At 37.6% G+C, this 23,648-nt stretch overlaps 3 protein-coding genes across 3 annotated transcripts; all 3 read right to left on the bottom strand.

Annotated features, from left to right (window-relative positions):
• Positions 1–602: 602 nt before the first annotated feature.
• Positions 603–6,418, bottom strand: LOC132096910 (gastrula zinc finger protein XlCGF8.2DB-like). The gene is made up of 2 exons (XM_059502596.1): positions 6,300–6,418; positions 603–1,921 (listed from the first exon to the last, which is right to left on the bottom strand). The coding sequence occupies exon 2, from the start codon at positions 1,876–1,878 to the stop codon at positions 916–918; it is 963 nt and encodes a 320-aa protein (XP_059358579.1). The 5' UTR covers positions 1,879–1,921; positions 6,300–6,418; the 3' UTR covers positions 603–915.
• A 1,689-nt stretch (positions 6,419–8,107) lies between these two features.
• On the bottom strand, positions 8,108–9,345 carry LOC132096911 (gastrula zinc finger protein XlCGF49.1-like). The gene has a single exon (XM_059502597.1). The coding sequence runs from the start codon at positions 9,311–9,313 to the stop codon at positions 8,498–8,500; it is 816 nt and encodes a 271-aa protein (XP_059358580.1). The 5' UTR covers positions 9,314–9,345; the 3' UTR covers positions 8,108–8,497.
• A 4,369-nt stretch (positions 9,346–13,714) lies between these two features.
• LOC132095932 (NACHT, LRR and PYD domains-containing protein 3-like) lies at positions 13,715–23,022 on the bottom strand. Its single transcript, XM_059501019.1, has 5 exons — positions 21,050–23,022; positions 20,732–20,905; positions 15,323–15,496; positions 14,870–14,916; positions 13,715–14,778 (listed from the first exon to the last, which is right to left on the bottom strand). The coding sequence occupies exons 1-5, from the start codon at positions 23,020–23,022 to the stop codon at positions 14,231–14,233; spliced, it is 2,916 nt and encodes a 971-aa protein (XP_059357002.1). The 3' UTR covers positions 13,715–14,230.
• Between the last annotated feature and the right edge of the window lie 626 nt (positions 23,023–23,648).

Below are 23,648 nucleotides of genomic sequence, written 5' to 3'. Positions count from 1 at the left end.
GCTGGGTTCCACATGTCCCATATGTGTAAAGCTCACAGTATAGCCTCATAGCCTGTGTTTCCCCAGAAGGATTCTTGCTATTTTCTAGGGTTTCAATCACCCCTAATCTTCCATACACACCTAAATGTTTGTTCATATGTGTAAGTGCTTCCGAAACCTCCTTCGGGAAGGATGGGGCTTCTGCAACGTTCCTGTCCCAAGTTATACGGGTACGTTTTCCCAGTGTTATCCTGTCTTACTGAGTGGGTTGAGCCATAGCAGCAGGAGCTGGTCTTCTTGTGGTAAGCACTGGCCAGCACCAAAAAGTAGGGGGCAGGAGGCTTCCACAGGACACTGGAAGGGCAGTACCTGTGGCCCCTTTGGTAGGGATTCCAATTCGTTTGTCATCCGGCATGATGTTGAGATTTACCGGCTGGAAAGGAACGTCTTGGTTACGTATTGTAACCCTCATTCCCTGTAGGAGGGAACAGAGATGTCACATCCTGTCGCTACAGAGACGTCTCTGTTACCTTCTTCAAAGAATGAGGGTTACTTTCAGAGTTGCAATTATATAAAGCCACTGAGATTCAAATTTTCATGTAAGAATGATTCTGTTGCAGTGCTCACATTGGAATATTTGTTTTAATAAAAGTCCATCACTACAAGAGAATATTTTAACAGAAACTGGATCTCATTTTGTTCCTTTTCAGCAGCAGCATTAAATTCTAAAAACCAATTACAGTAATGCAAGTGTATGAAGAATCATAAAGTATTAAAATAACAAAAAAATTAACTTTACTACGTCATTCATATTATATGCATGCTCAGTAAGGTGTGTTTGAACTTTTTTCACATTTCGAATCCCAAACAGTCTAAAACAAGGGCAATATTTCAGCACTCATGGACTGCTGAGCTCTTAAGCTCTTGTTCCTCCAGTCATACTGACTTCAGTTTTGGGCAATGCTTCTTTCTGTGCATCATTGCAGTTTTGGAATGAGTGAATCTCCTGCCGCATGGAAGGCACTGGAATGGTTTCTCTCCAGTGTGGATTCTCTCGTGGTCTTTTAGGGCTCCTGACTGTTTGAAACTCTTCTCACAATGTGAACATTTGTAAGGTTTTTCTCCAGTATGGATCCTGCGGTGCACTTTCAGCTGAGTGGCTGCAGTAAAAGATTTACCACAGTCTTTGCACAAATACTCTTTCACACCAGAGTGTATTTTCAGATGGTCTTTAAAACGTATCAGCCATGCAAAACTCTTTCCACAAACAGAACACAAGTAAGGCTTTTCTTTAGTGTGAGTTTTCATGTGGGCCTTTAGGTCTTTTTCCAGGACAAACCTTTTATCGCACTGATCACACTTAAATGGCTTTTCTCCGGAGTGAAAGAGTTTATGAATTCTGAGACTACTTGACCATTTGTAACTCTTCCCACACTGATCACATGTGAACGGCCTCTCTCCAGTGTGAATTCGTATGTGACTCTCAAGGTTGGTTTTAGCAAAAAAATACTTCTCACAATGAGGACATGAGAATGGATTTTCTCCACTGTGAACTCGCATGTGACGATCGAAGTGGTCTTTACGTCCAAAACTCTTTTCACACTCAGGGCACTTGAATGGTTTCTCAATATTGTGAACCCTTAAGTGAATGTTAAGACTTCCTCGACTTGTGAAACTTTTTTCACACAGCTGACACGCAAATGGCTTCTCTCCGGTGTGAACCCTTATGTGAATCATAAAGCATTCTTTCTGTCTGAAACTCTTTCCACACTGAGGGCATGTGAACGGTTTCTCTCCAGTGTGAATTCTCATGTGTACTTTGAGGTTTCTTTTACTTGTGAAGCTCTTTCCACACTGATGGCATGTATCATCATCATTCTCCTCTTTAATAAACTCCATCTTTACGTCACTGCTTATTCTTATTGAGTGTGGAACACCTTATCTGAAAAAAAGTAATTACACAACACATTACTCCATAAACTAGGACTGAAACAAATAGTCAACAATAAACCATTCTCAACATATTTACGTTTGAAAAGACTTTTGAACTCATATGACCGAATGCAAGGGACTGCAATAATGCAAGACTGTACACAAGACTGTAATTCAGCCCTCCCATACAGACATTACCTGAGAAAGATTGGCAGCACCATGTTATTTTTACACAGAGATTGGTATCTCTCTTAGTAAAATCTGTTGAATTTAGCCATCTTTATTGCATTATGTGCCAATGGTGACCATTCAAAAATGGGCAAAGAGCACTTTTCAAGTTTTTTATCTAAAGTTTGCAGGCCTGTAACTCAAAAAGTATTAAAGGTATTTAAATGCTGAATTAGATGTTGGGTCTTAAAAAACTTCTCTTTTGGCATCTTTATTTTTAAGGCCCTATATTTTTCAGTTCCAGAGATACTGGGATCTCAATATGGCTCCAGGATTAAATCGATAGATTGTACCTATTTTCAGTGGTCAAAAACCAAATGTGGGCCATTTGAACAAATCATGAAGAACAAATCATGTTGAAACTAGAAAAGTAGCTTGTTTCCTTCTGTCAAAACAACTGCATTGAACATAACTGTATGAGTGCCATAAATATTATTTTTCCGAAGTTCGTGTGACTACAACTCAAGCTGTGAGCTAAATTAATGAAGCAAACTATTTATTAAAATAACTACAGCACTAACAGTAACACTGAAATACGATTGTTTTATCACTCAGTTAGATACACATGAATTTTGCATGTGTTACTATAACGAACAGTGCATTTATTGTTTCAGAATCATTATCTGGAAGAAAAATAGGTTGCATGAAAGCTTTTACTAGAAAATGAAAATATTAACTAATTTAATAGAAATGCGCCGATCCAGTATTCAAATTGAGTATCGGCTCCAATACTGCCATTTTTGTCGGATCGGTTATCAGTCCGAGAGGGCTGATCCAAATCTGAGATTTTTTTTTTTTTTGTGCAAATTATTTTGTTACTTCTGAAGCCATACAATAGCTTTTCACGGTTCTCCATTCCAGTCCTTGTGCCCCCGTGGTCTGCACATTTTGTACGTTTCTATTAGACTTTCGTTCTATTCGAACGCAACTGCCCTTCGAAGTGGACATCAGGATATACCGCCATGATTCCGAAGTGAATGTATATGTTCCACTGAAGTGTGCTAAATGTGAATTTAAATTGTATTTATTAACAGAGGTATATGATGTCACACTTCTTTGTGTGTGAAGACGTTGTGTAGCGCAAATCCGTGAATGAATGTTCTGAAGTGAAGTAAACTTCAACAGATTTCTCATGTTCAGGAGTAGTGAGCATGTCAATAGGAACAAAGTTCATGCACGGAGCTCACTTCTAATTAGAGCCCGACCGATATTATCGGCCGATATGAGCTTATTGCATTTAAATCGGCATCGGCGTTTATAACGGCCGATTAAACATGAGAAACAGAGTCTAATGCTTCACTCATGTTATGAGTGTTGCATAGTGTGCCCACCAGAGGGAGCTCTGCAGCTCCAGAGTTAACAACAGCGCCAGAAATCCTCTAGAGAAGAAAGCGATCAGCCAAGCCACGGAGATGTACCGTTTTGACGGTGAGTCTGTCGTTCGTCATGTGAAATGATTGTAGATTTAGTTCATACCCTGTATATAAAAACTGTGTGATAGTTCTAGCTAACGGTCCTATCATTATCACTTCTAAATATTCTGTAACATCACTTATAGCCGCTAATGCATTGCTATATTAGATTAGCCACAAAGCTAATACCATGTTTATCAGTGGAAGGGGGCGAACGTTGATAGGAGGTCAAACTATAACGTTAGCGTTTAACTTATTCTAAATATATCTGCAGTGTTTCCCACATAATGACCTCGTAACTGTGGCAGGGGAGCGCGTGTAGTCAATGACTAGAAGTTATGTACAGCGTGCCTCGAAAAAACAACAACTGTTATGTTATTCTAACGCTAATATAGCTTCCTTTTTAGCAGGCCCCTTAAATGCTTGCTATTAACTTGTTTGAAGGTGGTTCTTCTCAAAATTGACAGCGGTGTGTTCATGACACTAACGTTAACCATTCAACTTCGAATTGATTCCGTAATCTTCCGGTAATAGTAGGCAAGACGATGTTTTGATTCAGACTGCACAAAGAGAAGAGGAGAAGATATACGGGTCTGTTGTGAATGTGTCTGTGAGAGCAAATATAGTGTAGTTACAGTAACTACAGTAGGTGCGTCAGAAATGATTAAACCAGAGGGGACATGTAAATAAATGTGAGCTGAACAAGCGCTTTTTTCTTTTTTACAGATTGTTTCAAAGCAGCTTTACAGACATAACAGGAAAATGTTGTAATAATATTGTTAAATATAAGTAGGTAATAGGTAATACCTATTGCTTGACAAATATATATATATACACGTCCAAAATCAGCGTACTTTGTCTTGAGAAACGCGCGCAGATCTACGTCACCAGTCTATTGCCTAATCTTCCCGGTACTTTAGACTGCGGTGGAAACGCAGAAAGCAACAGGTCGGAGGGGAGGGGGAGTTCCTGGGAAAAAAAGTTCCTGGTACAAATGTTCCGGGTAATTTCGGTGGAAATGCAGCACAAGTTCTAGAACAACATATGCTCCCATCCAGACGTCGTCTCTTTCAGGGAAGACCTTGCATTTTCCAACATGACAAAGCCAGATCACATACTGCATCAATTACAACATCATGGCTGTGTAGAAGGAGGATCCGGGTACAGAAATGACCAGCCTGCAGTCCAGATCTTTCACCCATAGAAAACATTTAGTGCATCATAAAGAGGAAGATGCAACAAAGAAGGCCTAAGACAGTTGAGCAACTAGAAGCCTGTATTAGACAAGAATGGGACAACATTCCTATTCCTAAACTTGAGCAACTTGTCTCCTCAGTCCCCAGACGTTTACAGACTGTTATAAAAAGAAGAGGGGATGCCACACAGGGGTAAACATGGCCTTCTCCCAACTCTTTTGAGATGTGTTGATGTCAGGAAATTTAAAATCAACTTATTGTTCCTTTAAAATTATAAATTTTCTCAGTTTAAACATTTGATATGTCATCTATGTTGTATTCTGAATAAAATAGTGAAATTTTAAACAATTTGTACAGTGTCCCAACTTTTTTGGAATCGGGTTTGTAATACAAATAGCAATGTGTAACATTTTACCATATTAAGTGCAACTATTTTGTTTTTTCACTAAATGTTTGGATTTCTAAAATTATTGTGCAATTATTTTTCTAGAATAAATTTAGCTGTCGAATTATCCACTAACCTAGTTTATGATACATTTTTGTCATACATTATGAATATACCTAGGCCTATATTTGTGATTTTGATTAAATGATAGCTATACTTTAGCAATATCACACAAATCAAGCAAGAGAGCAGATGATGTTGATTTTACACAACAGTTCAATAGACTGTTAACACTGTAGAACATTTTAGGCACAATATTGTCCGTTTTGTGCAATTTCACTGCTGCAAATCATTTGCTTAGTTTCTAAATGAATCAACTAACCAATTAAATTAATGACTCACTCATATAGACAACGATTTGCTGCCACCTACTGAACTTTTTAGTTTTATATTAATAAGAGTATAGTTTTCTTTTCAGAAATAATTTCATATTTCAGTTTTTTATTGTGTCCCAATTAACTAATCGAATTAATTTGATATTACTACATTAATTAATTGGCACAATGTGCAATTAAACTGAACATTTTAATATAGTTAAACACACAAACAATAAAATTGTGTTAATTTACAGACTACAATCTATTCCCTATTTGAATTAAAGTTATTGTTAATTTTGCTAAGAGGAACAATTGTAACGATTCAGGAGTAAAAAAATACAATTAAACAGGTTTGGGCCTAACAAAACTCATATTTGTTTTTATTTTTTTAATGTATATTTTATTAAATAAGCCAGTAAAAACGGATTTGCTGGTAAACTGCTTTAATCTTCTATGCAGCATCTAAAGATAATCTGCATAGCAGGAAGGAAAATTGATATAGGGAATGTTTATTTGGGTAGTTTACAGCATCAAGGTTAAAATGGTCAAAAATAAAAAAGAGTTACATCCAAATGGAGGTGTGTAACGTTAGCTGATTTAGCTCCAGCCTGGCAAACAAAGCTGACAAACCTGATTTAAATACGGAGTGAATCTACTAGATAATAATTATTTAAATACTACCCAATTCCTTCGGCCATTGTACTTACAGAGAGACAACTACTAGACATTACAATTACTCAAAATACCCAAAACATGAGAATGATTGAATCTATCTCAAACCAACACTTACCAAACAGAACAAGAGCAGAGGACTGAAGAGTTCGCGCTGTTATCGTTCTTCTTCTTCTATTGTTACTGGCGGAGAGCGAAGAAGTTCAAGATGAATTACCGCCACCTGCTGGACTGAAGGTGGAAGCGCTTAAAGAAGGGGGAAAACACTTCTATATACAGTTCCCTTAAGGGGTTGCAATAATATAAAGCCAGTTAAGTTTTAATTTGCATTTAAAAATGACTCGGGTGCAGTGCTCATGGTGGCATGTTTGCTTTAATAAAAGTCAATTTCAACAGAAACTGTGCCATTTTGTTGTTTACATTTTTTTCCAACAGCAGCAGTGAATGCTAAGAAACAATTTAACTAACACATTTACATTTAGTCATTTTGCAGATGCTTTTCTCCAAAGCGACAACTGGGGGATACATAAAGTGATTCTTCTTAAAGAGGCAATCAGACACAGGAAGTGCTTGTAATACCAAGTTTTGGAGATTGTTCAAATAAATACAAACTAAAAAGATAATAACGGGGAATGTATTTTTTTATTATGAAGTGAAGTATCTTTAGTTTTAAGCTGTCGCTTGAAAGGAATGGTGAACGAGAATGTTCTGGGACGTGATTTTGTGCCTCTCTGTGATGGTACCACAAGCGTCGCTCAATAGCGGATCTCAGACTTCTGACACCAGGATTTCTGACGGAAGTTGATGGTGAAATTGTAGAAGAGCCTAGCTGGATGGAGAAATCATACTGTAGAGCTGGAGTGGCAGGGAATACAAGAAGCCCAGTCTTTGCCAGGTTGAGATTTAAGTGATATTCTTTCATATATGGAGAAGAGGAGGGGTCCAAGAACTGATCCCTGAGGAACCCCAGTGACAAGTTGATGTGCTTTGGATACCTCCCCTCCCCAAGCCACCCTGAAAGACCAATGAGATAGGATTCAAACCAGAGAAGTGGAATGCCAGACCCAGTGATGAGAAGGCAGACAGAAGGATCTGATGACAGTGTCAAAAGCAGCAGATAGATCCTGCAGAATAAGAACTGATGATTTGGAATCTGCTTTTGCAATCCATAGGGCTTCTGTGACTGACAGTAGGGAAGTCGTCATTGAATGGCCGCTCCTGAAACATGACTGGTTAGTTTCTAGTTTGTTGTTCTGTGAGAGAAACAATGATGTCTTTCAAGGGTTTTCGTTATGAATGGAAGGAGAGAGACAGGTCTGTAGCTATCTGTAAGAGAAGTGTTTAATGTTGGTTTGATGCAGTGGAGAAGGTGCCTGTGAGGAGAGACGTGTTGATGATGTGTGTAAGTGCTGGTAAAAGTGTAGGAGAGATTGCTTGGAGGAGGTGTGAGGGGACTGGGTCCAGAGGGCATGTTGTAGAATGGCTGGAGAGAAGAAGTTTTGATACTTCTGCCTCAGTGAAGGGGACAGAAGGAGAAGATGGGAGTTTTAGCAGTGGGTGTGGATAAATACATCATCTGAAAACTGTATAAATAATCTCTCCATTGATGTATGGTTTGATGAAAATCTGGAATCTGATCGTGCAAAAAAATCTAAATATTGAGAAAAATAAATCATCAGTTGTTAAAATGAAGTTCTTAGTAATGCATATTACTAATCAAAAATTAAGTTTTGATATATTTACAGTAGGAAATTAGTCAAATATCTTCATGGAACATGATCTTAATATCCTAATGATCTTTGGCATAAAAGAGAAATGTATAATTGTGACTCATACAATGTATTATTGTCTATTGCTACAAATACACCTGTGCTACTGATGACTGCATCTGTGCTGAAGGGAAACATATAATAATCTATAGTAAAGTAAAGTTACAAATCTTTATTATGTATATAACATGAAAGACTGCAACTTTTTTCACATTTCGAATCCCAAACAGTCTAAAACAAGGGCAATATTTCAGCACTCATGGACTGCTGAGCTCTTAAGCTCTTGTTCCTCCAGTCATACTGACTTCAGTTTTGGGCAATGCTTCTTTCTGTGCATCATTGCAGTTTTGGAATGAGTGAATCTCCTGCCGCATGGAAGGCACTGGAATGGTTTCTCTCCAGTGTGGATTCTCTCGTGGTCTTTTAGGGCTCCTGACTGTTTGAAACTCTTCTCACAATGTGAACATTTGTAAGGTTTTTCTCCAGTATGGATCCTGCGGTGCACTTTCAGCTGAGTGGCTGCAGTAAAAGATTTACCACAGTCTTTTTACAAATACTCTTTCACACCAGAGTGTATTTTCAGATGGTCTTTAAGACTGCCCGACCATGCAAAACTCTTTCCACAAACAGAACACAAGTAAGGCTTTTCTTTAGTGTGAGTTTTCATGTGGGCCTTTAGTCGTGATTCCAGGACAAACCTCTTATCGCACTGATCACACTTAAATGGCTTTTCTCCGGAGTGAAAGAGTTTATGAACTCTGAGACTACTTGACCATTTGTAACTCTTCCCACACTGATCACATGTGAACAGCTTCTCTCTGGAGTGAATTCGCATGTGACTCTCAAGGTTGCTCTCAGATGCAAAATATTTTCCACAGTGAGAGCATGATAACGGAATATCTGTGGCGTGAATACGTTTGTGAATATTAAGGCTACGTTTAGTTGTAAAACACTTTGCACAATGATGACATGAGAAAGGCTTTTCTCCTCTGTGATTTCTCATGTGACGACTGCAGAGGTCTTTACGTTTGAAACTCTTTTCACACTGAGGACACTTGAATGGCTTCTCAATACAGTCAGACTTTTTGTGAGTCCTACGTTTTCCCCAACTTCTGAAAGCAGTTCCACACTTCTGACACACATATGGCTTCTCTCCCGTGTGAATCCTTATGTGACGTATTAAGCCTTGTTTACGTGTGAAACTCCTTCCACACTGAGGACACGTGAAGGGTTTCTCTCCAGTGTGACTCCTCATATGGTCTATGAAACTAGCTTTATATGACAAGCTCTTTCCACACTGATGGCATGTGAAATCCTCATTCTTCTCTTTATTAAACTCTTTCTTTACAACACCAAAACTCATTGTGGCATGGAGGACCAGATCTGAAAAAAGAATAACAAAAAAAGCAATTGTAATGGAGTCAAACATTCAGCCTTTGTAAGTATACTTCATCTGATAGCATGCACAAACATCGGCTGTCAGTCTGTGCAATTATTCCCCAGAAGTTATGAGTTATTTACTCTTTTTAAACTAAAGCTGGTATATCCCATAACCCCTCACACAAATGCTTGTCAGCTGTTTTTTTTAATTAGTGAATGCAAAATATCCCAAAACATTGCAATAGTTTGATTTGCACAGACTAAAACTTGATCTAGCTCAGTTTTCATTATAGTAACACTATATAAGAGAGGAAATATTGCGAATTTAAAAAAGAAAATGACTAGTTTATCCAGAAATTAAACATATTTTCACTTACATCTATTTTGTTACATATGATTTACAAAAGGATGTTAAGCAGAATGTACATGCGTCACTTAATTTTTCAAACAGTTAATTAAATGATGAATGAGAACGTCACTCTTCTAGTCATCTTGTTAGATTGCCATATTTATTTGTATTAAGAAAACGCAATTTTAAAGCCCTGCGCGATTATTACAAATTATAATTGTTGATTATTTCATTGAAACTGTAACTGTGATTATTAACTGCAATTATCCCAGTTTACACTAAGTGATGTTTATACTACTGTTTGAAGCAACTGCATGCCATATTTTTTATGAAAATAAACTAAAAATACTCTAACTGAAAAACTTATTGCATTTCTATAACATTAAGCCTCAAATGTCAACTATACATTGGTTGTATAAGCTATACATACACACACATCTTAAGCATGCAGAATAACACAAGTGGACTTTTGACAGTTAATTGCTTCTTTGAATGATTATGTAATTGTGGCGTTTATAATTGTTAACACGATTAGAAATGTGATTAATTATGCAGCTCTCTACAATAATAATAAAAAAGTAATGTAGTTGTAAAAAAAAACTATATTTTTAAAAGCTTAAGAGATTTTCTTGTTTTATTTATTAGTTAGAATATGTATAACTCAATATTTTAACTAACTGCAAAAGCTGAATGATCAGTTAATTGATGAAATAACCAACATTTATTTGATAAACCACTCTAATTATGGTTTAAAAAAAATCTAAATAATATTTTTTTGCAACCATGTTCCATACAAGGATTTCTACCACAACTGTACTTAACAATTCAACACAATTCATTACAATTATTCAGAGTATCTAAACTGAACTAAAACCAGCGCTTACCAAACACAACAGTACGATCAGAGCACTGAAGAGTTCGCGCTGTTATTGCACTTCTTCTTCTTGTGGTCTTTTTCCTACTTCCTCTTCTTCTTCTATGGGTTGCGTTGTACTTGGCGGTAAGCAAAGACACTTAGGGTGTATACCGCCACCAGCTGGTCTGGAGGATAGAGCTTCGATGGATAGGGAAAACATTTTACTTGGTAGCTTACAGGTGCTGTATGTAAGATTTTGACTCTACTAAAGCATTAAATACAATAATATGTTTGCAGATATTTAAGAAACATGCTAAGTTAACATATTTGTTTATCTGTAAAACAATGCTACAGTCAGCTATTCTCCTTTGAAAATGTGCGATCCGGGCCGAATGTAGGTCTGTTTTGTTTTGTTGAACCCTCCCACTGCCAGTTATGGGGAAACACAGCGTTTAATTTAATTCATCATCAAGCGCACTCGTTCCTGTTTGTGTCTGGCAACCTGTGTACACAAAAATGTACCGAAACACGCGGTATGGTGTATTTCTGTTGCTTTTTCAGATGAAATGCTTTCTTCTTATACCACCTAGTGGACGCTGTCATTAGCATAGACCCAATAAATAAATAGGCCAAGTATTTATGATGTCTATGGTTATTAGTGCGCATGCGCAGATGACGCGTTTGAACTGACAAAAGCCCAAATAGTAACCTATACTTCACTTTGACAATAAAAAAATAAATAAAATGAAAATACTTCACCTTGATAAACTCCTAGGATTACAAAATATGTTATGTATTGCTAGGCTTATAAATTAAACCAGTCTAGTTGGCTTAAATATGTTCTGTGCATGAATTAAATGATGAAGAACAGCAGTTTGAAGATGAGTTTTCCTTGCGCTGTAAGCCTTACCCATTCAACTGTTTCAAAGTGTTGGGGACTGTGTGCAACATGCTGCTGTGACCATTATTTTATTCAAAACGAAACATGCGTACAAGTATTGCTCCATACCGCACTTCCTTAAATGGCATCAAATTGAAATTAAGGTAAAATGCACATTTAGACATAAATAACAACCCATCACAAAGTGATAAATGTTTTAATGCATCATGTATCATGATTTAGTGTAATTCATCAATAGAGGGCCAAACAAAACCACACTATAAAGTTAGAAAGATATTTCAGATGATGCTGGGCCTAACCCTTATGAAACAAAAATATATTGCAGTATATTGGAAAATATCATGTAATATATTAGGCATATATTCTTATATATATTTATTTTTTTCCAATATATTGCAATATATTGAAAGCGGCAATCATTTGTATATTTTGCAATATATTATATATGTATCATCAATATATTATTAAATGTATTCAAATATATAAAATATTAGAAAATAAAAAGGGAAAATAATATATTACAATATATCACAATATATTTTAAGAAATATATTGGTAAATATATTTTCCTTTCGTAAGGGGATGCCAGGGACGGGTATGTGGACAAAATCAGCACTATTAATGGTTTGGATCCATATGAAATTCCCAATAAAGAGGGGAGCACCGACTACGACTTTCATGCCGCACTTTTGCATTACAGATATCTTCGGATATCTACCTTGAACAGAAAAAAGATCTTCAATGTCTCAGCAGAGGATGATTAAACAATTCCACAAACGGCATCACCAGCTAAATACGTTACTAACCGGACTGACTGTTGATGTTTTAGTTTAATTTGAATTACCATTATCGAGGTCAGTGTTTGCTTTAGTTGGGCTCTTAACCCTTGACTTAAAACATGAAGATTTCTTTAGCTGTTATAAGCTGACTGCACAATTTTGGTTGGCCAACAAATGCCAATTGACAATTGCGCAGTGTGAATGAGCAAAGACGCGACCTGAGAGAATCAGCGACACCCGTGAGATATTGTTGGCAAAATCCTGCTGTGTGAAAAGTGTTCTGACTGAAAACTATGTTGGTGATGACCAACAGCCAATGAAGAGAGCAAGATAAAGAGCAGCGAGGAGAAAGTTATAGACCACAATATCAGCAAGCATGGCTACGTTTGAGAAAAAAGGCTTCTTCTCTGTGCATTTGGACCCAAGAAATGGAAGAAAAATTAGTAGAAATCCCCATCCATATTCTTATTTTTCTTGTTTTTGCTGCAAATCGGCGCACAGGCAATCCGCAGTTTGAACTCGGCTTTAGCTGTGTACTTGATTAGACATGTTTAAATGAATGGGGGCATGTTTAAATGAGCCGTTTAAATGGTTGAATCTTCACTTTGATGAAGAATATCTCTTTGGGTTTGAGACTTTATTATTTGCAACTTTACAGATCTTCTTTATGCATCAAGAGCTTTTAACACTTCAAAGAGAAAGAAAAACTTGAAATTGCAATATATGACCTCTTTAACCAAACACATTGAACACTGGAGATTTTGCTATGTGCATTTATGTGATATTGAAGATCAGCACACACAGGCAGTTACAGATGTAACTTAAGTTACATCTTAAGTTAATGCAGAAAATCCACTGCCATATGATGGAGCTCAAAATGGATAATGAGAATTGATTTATTATTTTATTGATTATGTTCCTGGAATAAGCATTACAGTCTTCATTGCACCTTTGAGCATTTTTGTATCATGTCACCATAAAGATGTTTAAGATTGTGTGACATTTGTCCTTGTTTGTACATCCCTGTGAAGAAGTAAAAGGTTGCCTGAGGCAGACACATATCACTTTCACTTTGAAACACTAGAGAGGAGATAATTATTTGTAACCACAGAAACAAGCATAATCAAGCATAATAACATAATCAGAAACAAAGGAAACTGAAACTAAACAGAGCAGAGAAACATGAACTTAAGACAATAGAACAGAACAAAAACAAAAAACACATAGACCACATAGCAGAACATAGCTGTGACATTAAGAAATGTAATGGTTTTAATGCTGATTAGTGCTCCATTTGCTTGAGATGTTAGATATTGTTTATTCATATTCAAAGTCAATATAGAATCTGAAATAAGCTAAATGGTTGATTCAATCAAAATATATTTTAGCATGAATATAAAGATTTTATTTTAGCTTTATTTAAGCATAAATACTTAGCAGTAACTTATTTTAAGTTCATAACAGTTTTTTGATGGTTCTTTCACAACAATGAATGTAATCCTGAGATATGTGAACAATGTGAAATTATAACATTGGCCACTGGGGTTAGGGTTAGGGTTAGGCCATTTGGGATGTTTTATGCTGCAGACATTTTTCTGTACCCTTCCCCAGATCTATGTCTCAATACAATCATGTCTCTGAACTCCTTGGACTTCATGGCTTGGTTTGTTCTCTGACATGCAGTGTTTACTGTGGGACCTTCTATAGACAGGTGTGTGCCTTGCAACTATGCAGATAACAAATAAATACCTCTTGAACAGAAAACAACAACAACAGCCAATTCTGTGAATCATTTAAAGAAAGTGATTGCAAAATTATTTTCTGCAGCCATTTCTTTTCTTTCTTTCACAGCAAAAATGAGCATTGGAATGATTAATAGTTCTTTTTTTAACATTTTTTTTTAATTCACTGATATATTTAAAGAAGGCAAATTACTGTAAAAGATAATGATGGAGTCTCACTTCTGATACTTTAAATTTACATAAGATTTAATGGTTAAAGTATCTGTAAGTTAGTTAGAAATCTTCTCTTTTTTGTTGAATCTGACACAAAGTGAGTGTGGATTTGTAAACCCTGAATCCAGCATAGAGGGGTTCAGTAAATGTGGTGTTGTGTGTGTGTAAGTGTGTGAGTGTGTGTGTGTCAGAGACGCTGTAGAAGGACAGAGTGCCAGCCTCCCAGTCTAGATACACTCCTACTCTATTAGACAGTGGCGAAGGGGCAGATAAGTCAGTTCGTTTATTATTGTGCCAGACAGTGAATCTGTTATCAGAGAAGTCCAGACTCCAGGATTTGTCATTGTATCCAAACCTACATTCACTCCCTCCCTTCCTTTCGATTCCCTTGTATGTCACTGCTGCTTGTCCCCAGTCGCTCCATTCAACCTCCCAGTAACAGCGTCCAGTTAGACTCTCTCGACACAGAACCCGCTCACCACCAACACATCTCTCTGGATGATCAGGATATGACTGCGGCTCTTTCACATATGTTGCCCTCCTGTTCTCATCAGTCAGAATGATGTTATTGTTTGCTGTATTTGGATCCAATGTGAGATCACAGGCATCTGAACACAAGATGACAGATGAGAAATTTGTCAAAATAGTTTGCATCACTTTTTCTTCTGTACGAGAGACAGAGAATGAAACAAGACCTACATTTTCTCAGTCTTGGAGTGATTCTAAAAGGGCCCCCATGGTCCATACTAAAGAAAGAAAATGTTTGATTATTTAGAAAGTAGACAAGTAATACTAAGAATATGAGTAACAATCACTGATATATGCTAACAACTCCAAACCCATCTAAAGTTTATTATGCATCAGTGCTAATAGTAACAGTCTATGTTCACATCTCTTCTACCCACAATAAGACACATTTAAAGTTGTGTAAAAGCTAGATTAGAAAAAAAAAAAGGATTATATTTATCATAACCAAACCATAAGTGTTTGAATCCAGAATGTAAAATGATTTATTTCTCTCTCAAGGCACTATCAGGAATGTTACAGATAGATAGATTTAGATTTAATTAATTAATTGATTAATTACTTAATTACTTAACAATAAACCTTTCACTAACACACACAAATCAACATATCAGCTTCCATGCATACTTGAGTGTCTGCAGTGAGCAGTTTGGATCGTTCAGTTTGTCACTGAGTCGCTGGACTCCTGATGGTCCTGGGTGATTGTAGCTCAGATCCAGCTCTCTCAGGTGTGAGGGGTTTGAACTCAGAGCTGAAGACAAATAACCACAGCCTTCCTCTGTCACCATACAGCCAGACAACCTACAGACACACAACAACAGAAAGATATTCTACAGAAACATATCAACAAACAGGTCATCTACAGACACATAACTACAGCCTTTCTCTGTCACCATGCAGCCACACACCTATACAACGTAAAAAATTATACACTATATTTACTCAATAAAATAGTTATTAAAATAGTAAAAACAGATTACAAGCAATATTATTAATTAAATTCAACACATAGGAATTAATTAGAATTAATCAAATGAGATGCTCAGGACTTAATTTGTGCCAGAACAAGCAGGATCCGGATCCGGCGGCACCTCATTTTGGCGGATCCCCCTCCTCCGGGGCAGAGTTTTTATATGGCAGAGTAGAGCCCTGCCTTTCAGCCCAGGCCTGACATTTTTACACCCTTGGACCTGGCTTCGTGCCAATTTTCATGTCATAGTTCAGACGCAGGTTGGGTCTGTTTTAGCCTTCTCCTTATTTTTATATTTTAGACATCCATCAATTAGTGATGAATAATAATAATAATTGCCACGCTGGTGGCAACAACACAAGATCATGCTACGGCGACTGTCAAGAGCGAATAGACATTGTTTCAGCAGCAGCAGTATGTAGGCAATGGTGCATGACTTCAGCAGATGAACAGTTGCTGCATTCAAATACATGTAATAAGCTTAAGCTTGTAGCAAAGCACCAGCAAAAATAACTGCCATAAATGTGACAGGTGGAAATAGTAAGGAGATAAGCCATCTTCTCCTTAGACAAGCCTTTAGAGAGAAGTACATCTTTATGGATTATGATTATAATTAAAGAGGGCAGGCTCGGGCCGGTAATTCTGATAAGATGTTGAACACGGGCCGGTGCAGGGCTCTGTGGCAGACAATAGCAGTTGTCATACCCGAACCCAGTCAGATGTGCTGTGTAAAAACTATCCAGACTTCATAACTCTATTATAATCTGTTATAATTATTTTAAATCAGAGGGTTTTACAAATATGTAAGCGATTATAAATATTAAAAAGAACTATATAACACCCTTGGATCCTCGAGCTCTTAGCGAACCTCGTCACTTCACCCGCCTCCACTCAGATTGACGCGCCGTACACAGCCAGGAGGAGACAGATCTCTGCTTTAAGGGCAGACAAATAATTGTTTGAATAGTACAGCATTTCTTTACTCAAACACTATGTCTGTTTTTGTGTGTTTGAAGACCGGAGAAGTACGTTTTTTGCCATCTAGCCAATATAATTTTGTACATTTTAAATATCCTTTGCATAATCATTTATATCATGAGATTTTGGACAAGTGAATTAAACAACAAGAAAAACGAAGTCCCCATAGCAACAATAAAAATGAAATAACATGTAAAAGTTAATGAAAGTGTATAATGTGCTGCACTTGCCTCAGATGCGGCCATTCTGTTAACAGACAAAACATCGATCTCCTCATTCGCCAGCAAAAACCTTGTCAATTCCATTTGAGAGTGTTTTTCATATAGCATAATGTTAAGTGCAAGTGTCCAATACAGCACCAACACTGACGACACAGTTTTGTCAACAACCATCAGACATCATATTGTGGGCATTTGGTTTTTGGTTTATTTGGTGTGTTTGGCTGCAACAGTTTATGAAAAATATCTCTTATATAATAATCGCGAGGCGGCCTTATACGTGCAAACTTTGGATGTGACTGTAAGGGCACATAATACAGCCTCTGGAGCGCACAAGTACCAAATGGCTTAAAATACTTAAAGTAGTGCAAATTATACATATTTTTGTGACAAAGCAACAATGACCCGATTAGTCAAGTGACAATTCTATCAGCTGTCCCGAAATGCGAGTGAAAGTCTTGTATCGCAGCATGCAGCAGGTCGCTGTGGTCAAGATGTGCTGATGTGCCACTACTTTTTCAAAACATTTTTTTTCAGGCCTGGAAATTGCTGTTTTAAAATTGTATGTCATTTCCAGATTATTCATGACTTTACAGACCCTAAAAGCAACTGATGCACGCTCTTAATCGCTTAAACTATTCCACCAATGTGATTGCGCGAGTGCTCCATTACTTGTTATTATTCTGTTGAAAAAATAAAATGAGTTTAGGCCATTATTTCTATTTGAATTACTGTTCTATTGATTCCCCCATGCCAAATTAGATCCCACCAATAAAATCCATCAAATACCAGTAGACACCATTATAGTTTACATTAATATAAATATAATTCCCATTATATCCATTAAATCCATTAAATTTTCTATTTTATTTTGGGAGGGTTTCTGTTTCTTGTTTTTGTTTTTTTTGCACATATGCATCAAGCCTTCTCCATATTGCCAGATGTGCTCATTGAGACTTGCGGTGCGGAGCCAGGGACATGAGTAGGCTATAATCGACATTACACAATAGGCTGCATGTGTGCGGCAAGTGTAAATGGCTCGTCCGTGAGACATATACCCCACGTCTCACGGACGAGCCATTTACACTTGCTGCACACATGCAGCCTATTGTGTAATGTCGATTATAGCCTACTCATGTCCCTGGCTCCGCACCGCAGAGAGGAGCGAGTGTGAGAAGCTTTTAAAGATACAGGCCATGTGTGCTGTCTTCTGAATTGGGAATAGCAAACATGCATTCATTATAAAGTTATTTCAAATTAGAATCTGTTTGGGAGATAAAATGTGTAAGAAGATGTTCATGTACTGTTAAAACATAAATATATATATATTTTTTTCTCTAGTACTGAAAACAGGACCGATGTGCTGCCCTCTGGCGTTTAGTTATAGTTCCTAGTCGGACTCGTTTAATTAACAGACCTGTAAGAGCAACAGCGCAGGAATAATTCACGAGTCTGCTTCATTACACAGCTTGGTCAAATATGTGTCTGTAAGTAATTACACGTCAGAATTGTGGTTGTTGTATGATGTATATGCTTACATTCAGTAATGTATTTTACTATGTTCGTGGCTGTTTTCGCTTTCTCGCGTATGCTCTAGATCTAAGCCTTTTGTTTTTCTGACGCTCTGATTTATCTGTTCAGCAACGAGCATAGACACTTCGCCTCAGATTAATTAATTTAGTTGGTTTGCTTTCATCTGCTGATTTGCATAGATTATGCATGTAACAGTGTAGCAGTTAGTTTGGTGATACTGATGATGTTTGTTTGATTTCTACACATTAAGAACATATGTGGTTCATTATGTAAAAGAGTGATATAGAGAATATTGTTACTGGGTAACTTTATATTTGATTGTGTAAAAGACACAACAGACGTTACACTTTTGTAATGTTTATTTGTTCTTTTTATGTTTATTGTTTCAGTCTTACAGACTTAAATGGAGAAAAGATTAAGAAATAAAACTGAGGAAGAAAAGAGAACAAAAGATAAAACATCAATCCTCAACAAGATTTGGATTTTCTGGACATCTGGATTTTCTCTTCTTCATTGCTGTTAACTATCTGTCTAGCTGTACAAAGCAGACGTCGTACATGCGAGGGCAGAATAACTGATACATGGAGCTCTTGATATGTGTTGACACAGGTCTTGCAAATTACCTTTTTTGTTCCGTGCCTGTCATTTCGAAGCCAAATCTCATGTTGCTTTTCTTTAGTATTTATTTGCCTAACTATCAATCTAACCCTGTAGACACCATAACCTTAACACCGTATTGCGATTGCGATCCGATTTTGATTAATCGCTCAGCCATAAATTATATTTGTACAGAGTGGACCAGCCTACCACAGTACAAACATCTTGCAAAGACAGCTTTGAATAGCACCTTTGAAGAAGTCACATGATGGGCATGAGAGTTCTGATACCTTGAGGCAAAGCAATACTGCAAAAGATATTGCATCAGTAACGGAATGCAATAATTTCTACTTGTTAGTAGCAGAACATCAGTTGCACCCACCAAAGCAGATGAAGAGTTGATCAGACTTACACCACAGGACTGAATAGTAAACATAAATCCTAAGGGCCCTGACTGGATACACTCTTTCTCTGGCAAATAAGACAGAAGAAAGCCTGAAGAACGACAAGGCAAAGATGGAACCTTAAAGTGCAAAATGCAGCTACTAAGAAGGCCTACATGTTTACTACTCTCTTGATCAATGTAATCACCAATTACAATAACAGAGCTACCTTGAGAGTTGTAAACTCCTCAAGGATTCAACAGGAGCATCCAATAAGCTGTCCAAGACTATTGCAAGGTCCTAGGTAGTAGAACCCTGCATTTCATCCCAAGCCAGATGGGGCCCAACTCATTTACACCCCTAAGGTTGGGCTTTTGGTCAAGTTTAAAGAAATTAAACGAAATATAACCAACTTGCAATTAAAAACATAACTGAACTATATTTTAATGGCTGCAACAGCATGCTTTGTAATGGGGAAGAGAGAGAGAAAGAAATAAAGACACGGGTAGAGAACTTTGGCAAGCGGTTGGACAAGGGCCAGGGCCGGGCTAGGGCTTAGAATTGAGGCCTGTGTAGTACTCTAATAGGGAGGAACTTGCATTCTGAAAATAGGTCTCAGTCACCTGGCACCACACAAGAAACAGGATGCTAAAGGGTACCGTAGTGACGTCTGCCCCATGGCATTCATCCCTAATGGATATGGAGATTAGAGGGAAAACCTGAGGAGACAGTGGGTCAACCTGACTGAGGCAAAAAAGTCTATTTTGGTTTGGCTGTACCTCTGCCAAATCAACTTACGCTGCCCACAGCTGAAACTATTGACTCCACTCATGCTGGAGACACATTGTAGTCCAATCCCATAACACCACTGGTAGTCTGACTTACAGAAAATACTTTTTGGGAGGTTCAAACTCAGACCCAAGCTCATTAAGTTAATGAGAACATAATTCCAATGTTGAGCAGATCTAGAATTGGATGTAACCCCTCATCCCTTTTGGAGACCAGAAAATAATCTCTGTAAAGGTGGAAGGTGGGGGAGGGCACACTCCTGAAATAAGGAGAATGAGTATGGAACTGATTGTATCCCCATTAGTGTCCCACTTTGCATTCAGTTGTCCCCCTCCAGTGTTAAGATGGATGTGCTAGTGCTAAAAAGGGCATTACATTAATCCCTAAAAGGTCCATGAGAGGATGAGGACTGGCACACCTGGCTGAGATGGACGGCAAATAATAATAATAATAATAATAATAAATAATAATAATAATAAGCATTTTCTTGCCTGAAGCTTATTTTTTCTCCTCTAGCGTAAGTCTGTAGATGGAGTACATTTACTTATGTCAACACGTTTTTACTCACCTCAGTATCTCCAGCAGACAATTTTGATTCTTCAGTCCATCAGAGAGCAGCTTCACTCCTGAATCCTGTAGGTCATTGTTACTCAGATCCAGTTCTCTCAGAACAGAGTTTGATGACTGAATAGATGATGACACAATTTCAAAATCCTGAGCAGTGAGATTACAGTCAGCAAAACTATGGGGAAAAATACAAGGAAGGAGGATGTTACTAATTGTATTTATAAGTATATCAGCAAAGGACGAGTGAAGTATACAAATGCCATGTGATTTTTAGATATTGTAAATATTTAAAATCTTTTATCACAAATTTAACACTCACTGAGCTTTTGTGCAGTTGATCACAGCTAGTATTAATCTTCTTCTTCCCTCATCTGATGTGTTGTATTTCTTGAGATCCAGCTCATCCAGCGGATCCTCGGACATCTGAAGCATGTAGGCGATTGTTGAGCAGTGAGCAGCAGAGAGTTTCTTCTCTGAGTGTTTATCTGAATTCACAAACTCCTGAATCTCTCTGGACAAAGCTTGATCTTTCACTTCCAGCAGACAGCGAAACAGATTGATGGATCTTTCAGTGGAGAGCCCATGTCCATCTTTGATCTTCTCTGTAATATACTGTGTGGTTCTCCTGATGCTCTCTGAGCTGTTCTCTGTGTGTGTCAGTAGATCCTGTAAGAGTCTCTGATTGGACTCCAGTGAGACGCCCATCAGGAACCGCAAGAGATGATCCAGGTGTCCAGTTTCACTCTCAAGGGCTTTATCCACTGCACCTTTAAGCAAATTTTGTACTGAAACAAAATTGTTTAGTCCCTTCATAGTTGTACTTACATAAAAATAAAACACATGAAAAGCTGCAAGAAACTCCTGAATGCTCAGATGAATGAAGCTGTAGACTTTCCTCTGATGAAACACCCATTCCCCCTTAAAAATTTCAGTGCAAATACCAGAATACACTGAGGCATCAGTGACATCTATGCCGCTCTCAATTAGGTCCTCCTCATAGAACATCACATTACCCTTCATCAGCTGTTTGAAAGCCAGTTCAGCAAGTTTCACAATAACTTCTCTGTTGGACTGCTGGAGTTTGTCTGGCTGTCTCTCCTCATACTTCTGGTTCCTCATGTTGATCTGAATCAGCAGGAAGTGGATGTACATTTCAGTCAGAGTTTGAGGGATTTCTGCACTCAAATCTTCTTCCATGAGCTTCTGAAGCACAATGGATGAGATCCAGCAGAAGACGGGGATGTGGCACATAATGTGGAGGCTTCTTACTCTTCTGATGTGTGAGATGATTCTTCTGGCTTGATACTGGTCACTGATTCTCTTCCTGAAATATTCCTCCTTCTGAAGGTCATTGAATCCATCGATTTCAGTTAGACGGTTGATGTATTTGGAGGGGATCTGACTGGCTGCTGCTGGTCTGGAGGTGATCCAGATGAATGCAGAGGGAAGCAGCTCTCCTTTTATGAGGTTTGACATCAACACACCCACTGATGAAGTCTCAGTCACATCACAAACTTTATGAGCTTCTGAAAACATCAGTGTGATTCTGCTTTCATCCAGACCATCAAAGATGAACACAACTTTACACTCCTCATAAATCTTTGAGTCCATATCTTGAAGTTCAGGATGAAAGTCCAGCAGAAGTCTGTGAAGACTGTACTGATGATCTCGGATCAAGTTCAGCTCTCGAAATGGAAGCACAAACATGAAATCTACATCCTGATTGGCTTTTCCCTCGGCCCAGTCCAGAATGAACTTCTGCACAGAGATGGTTTTTCCAATTCCAGCAATGCCTTTAGTAAGAACAGTCTTGATCTGCTCTTTCTCCTCAGATCCTGCTTTAGCTGAGACTTTAAAGATGTCATTGCAGTAGACTGGAGTGTCTTGTGAGTGCTTTGTTCTGGCTGTTTTCTCCATCTGTAAAACCTCATGTTCTTCATTCACTCCTTCACTCTCTCCCTCTATGATGTAGAGCTGTGTGTAGATCCTGTTCAGAAGGGTTTCATTCTCTTGGGTTTTGATTCCCTCAAATAATCTCTCATACTTGTTCTTCATGCTGTTTTTGTGTTGGTCTTTGCCTCTCTGAAGGTGGTCATTCACTGGTTGGCCCATGACAGCTACTTGTGTGTCATCTACTCTGAGTTCAGAGGGCACTGGTGCATCACTGAAGTCAATGGGTTGAGACATAGATCTGTTACTCTTCACAGACACAGAACAGGTTTCTGAAGTCTCTAATCCCTGTCTTCTGCTAATGCTGCCAAAATCAAACAAAACAACATTGTATCCATACATTTTGTATACCTTGAATGATCTTCAGAATTACATTGATTCATTTACAAATAAGGAATACCATAAAAATGTTCTTGTGACAAGAGAAGTGCTTTAGACATCTGGGGATTAGACATTAACGTACATGCTTGTGTTTTCAAGAGAACAACGTTTATGTGTGGTTAGTGAAAAAATGTGGTTAGTGAACATTTAATTCACTTAAATAAGGCCATAAAACACATACAGTACATTTTGTCACAAGACTTTTTAGAACTGGATGTGGGAGACTTCATTTTTTTATATAGAATTATGTAAAAATCATCATGCTCACTCAATCACTATATATATATATATATATATATATATATATAACTTCTGAAGAGACGGCAGAAAGTGCATTGTTTTCTTATTATGAGTCTATACAAATAAAGGTAGACCCTTTATAGATTCAAAATATGTATTGCTCTTATATGTACAATAAAAAATAATAGAGTAATTTTGTTGTCACAGAACATTTTTTAGACTTTACTTGAAAAAGGACTTCACTTCAGGTAAAGACTATGCCAATTGCTAAAATGGTTAGTGTTTTACCTGGGGTCAGAGGTCAGTGTTCCATCACTGAGTTTAGGAGGATCTTTATTCATAAATGC

The sequence above is a fragment of the Carassius carassius genome, chromosome 20 (assembly GCF_963082965.1).
Source record: "Carassius carassius chromosome 20, fCarCar2.1, whole genome shotgun sequence".
In the NCBI taxonomy this organism is placed as follows: Eukaryota; Metazoa; Chordata; class Actinopteri; order Cypriniformes; family Cyprinidae; genus Carassius; species Carassius carassius.
This window is presented reverse-complemented; position numbering and strand designations above follow the sequence as displayed.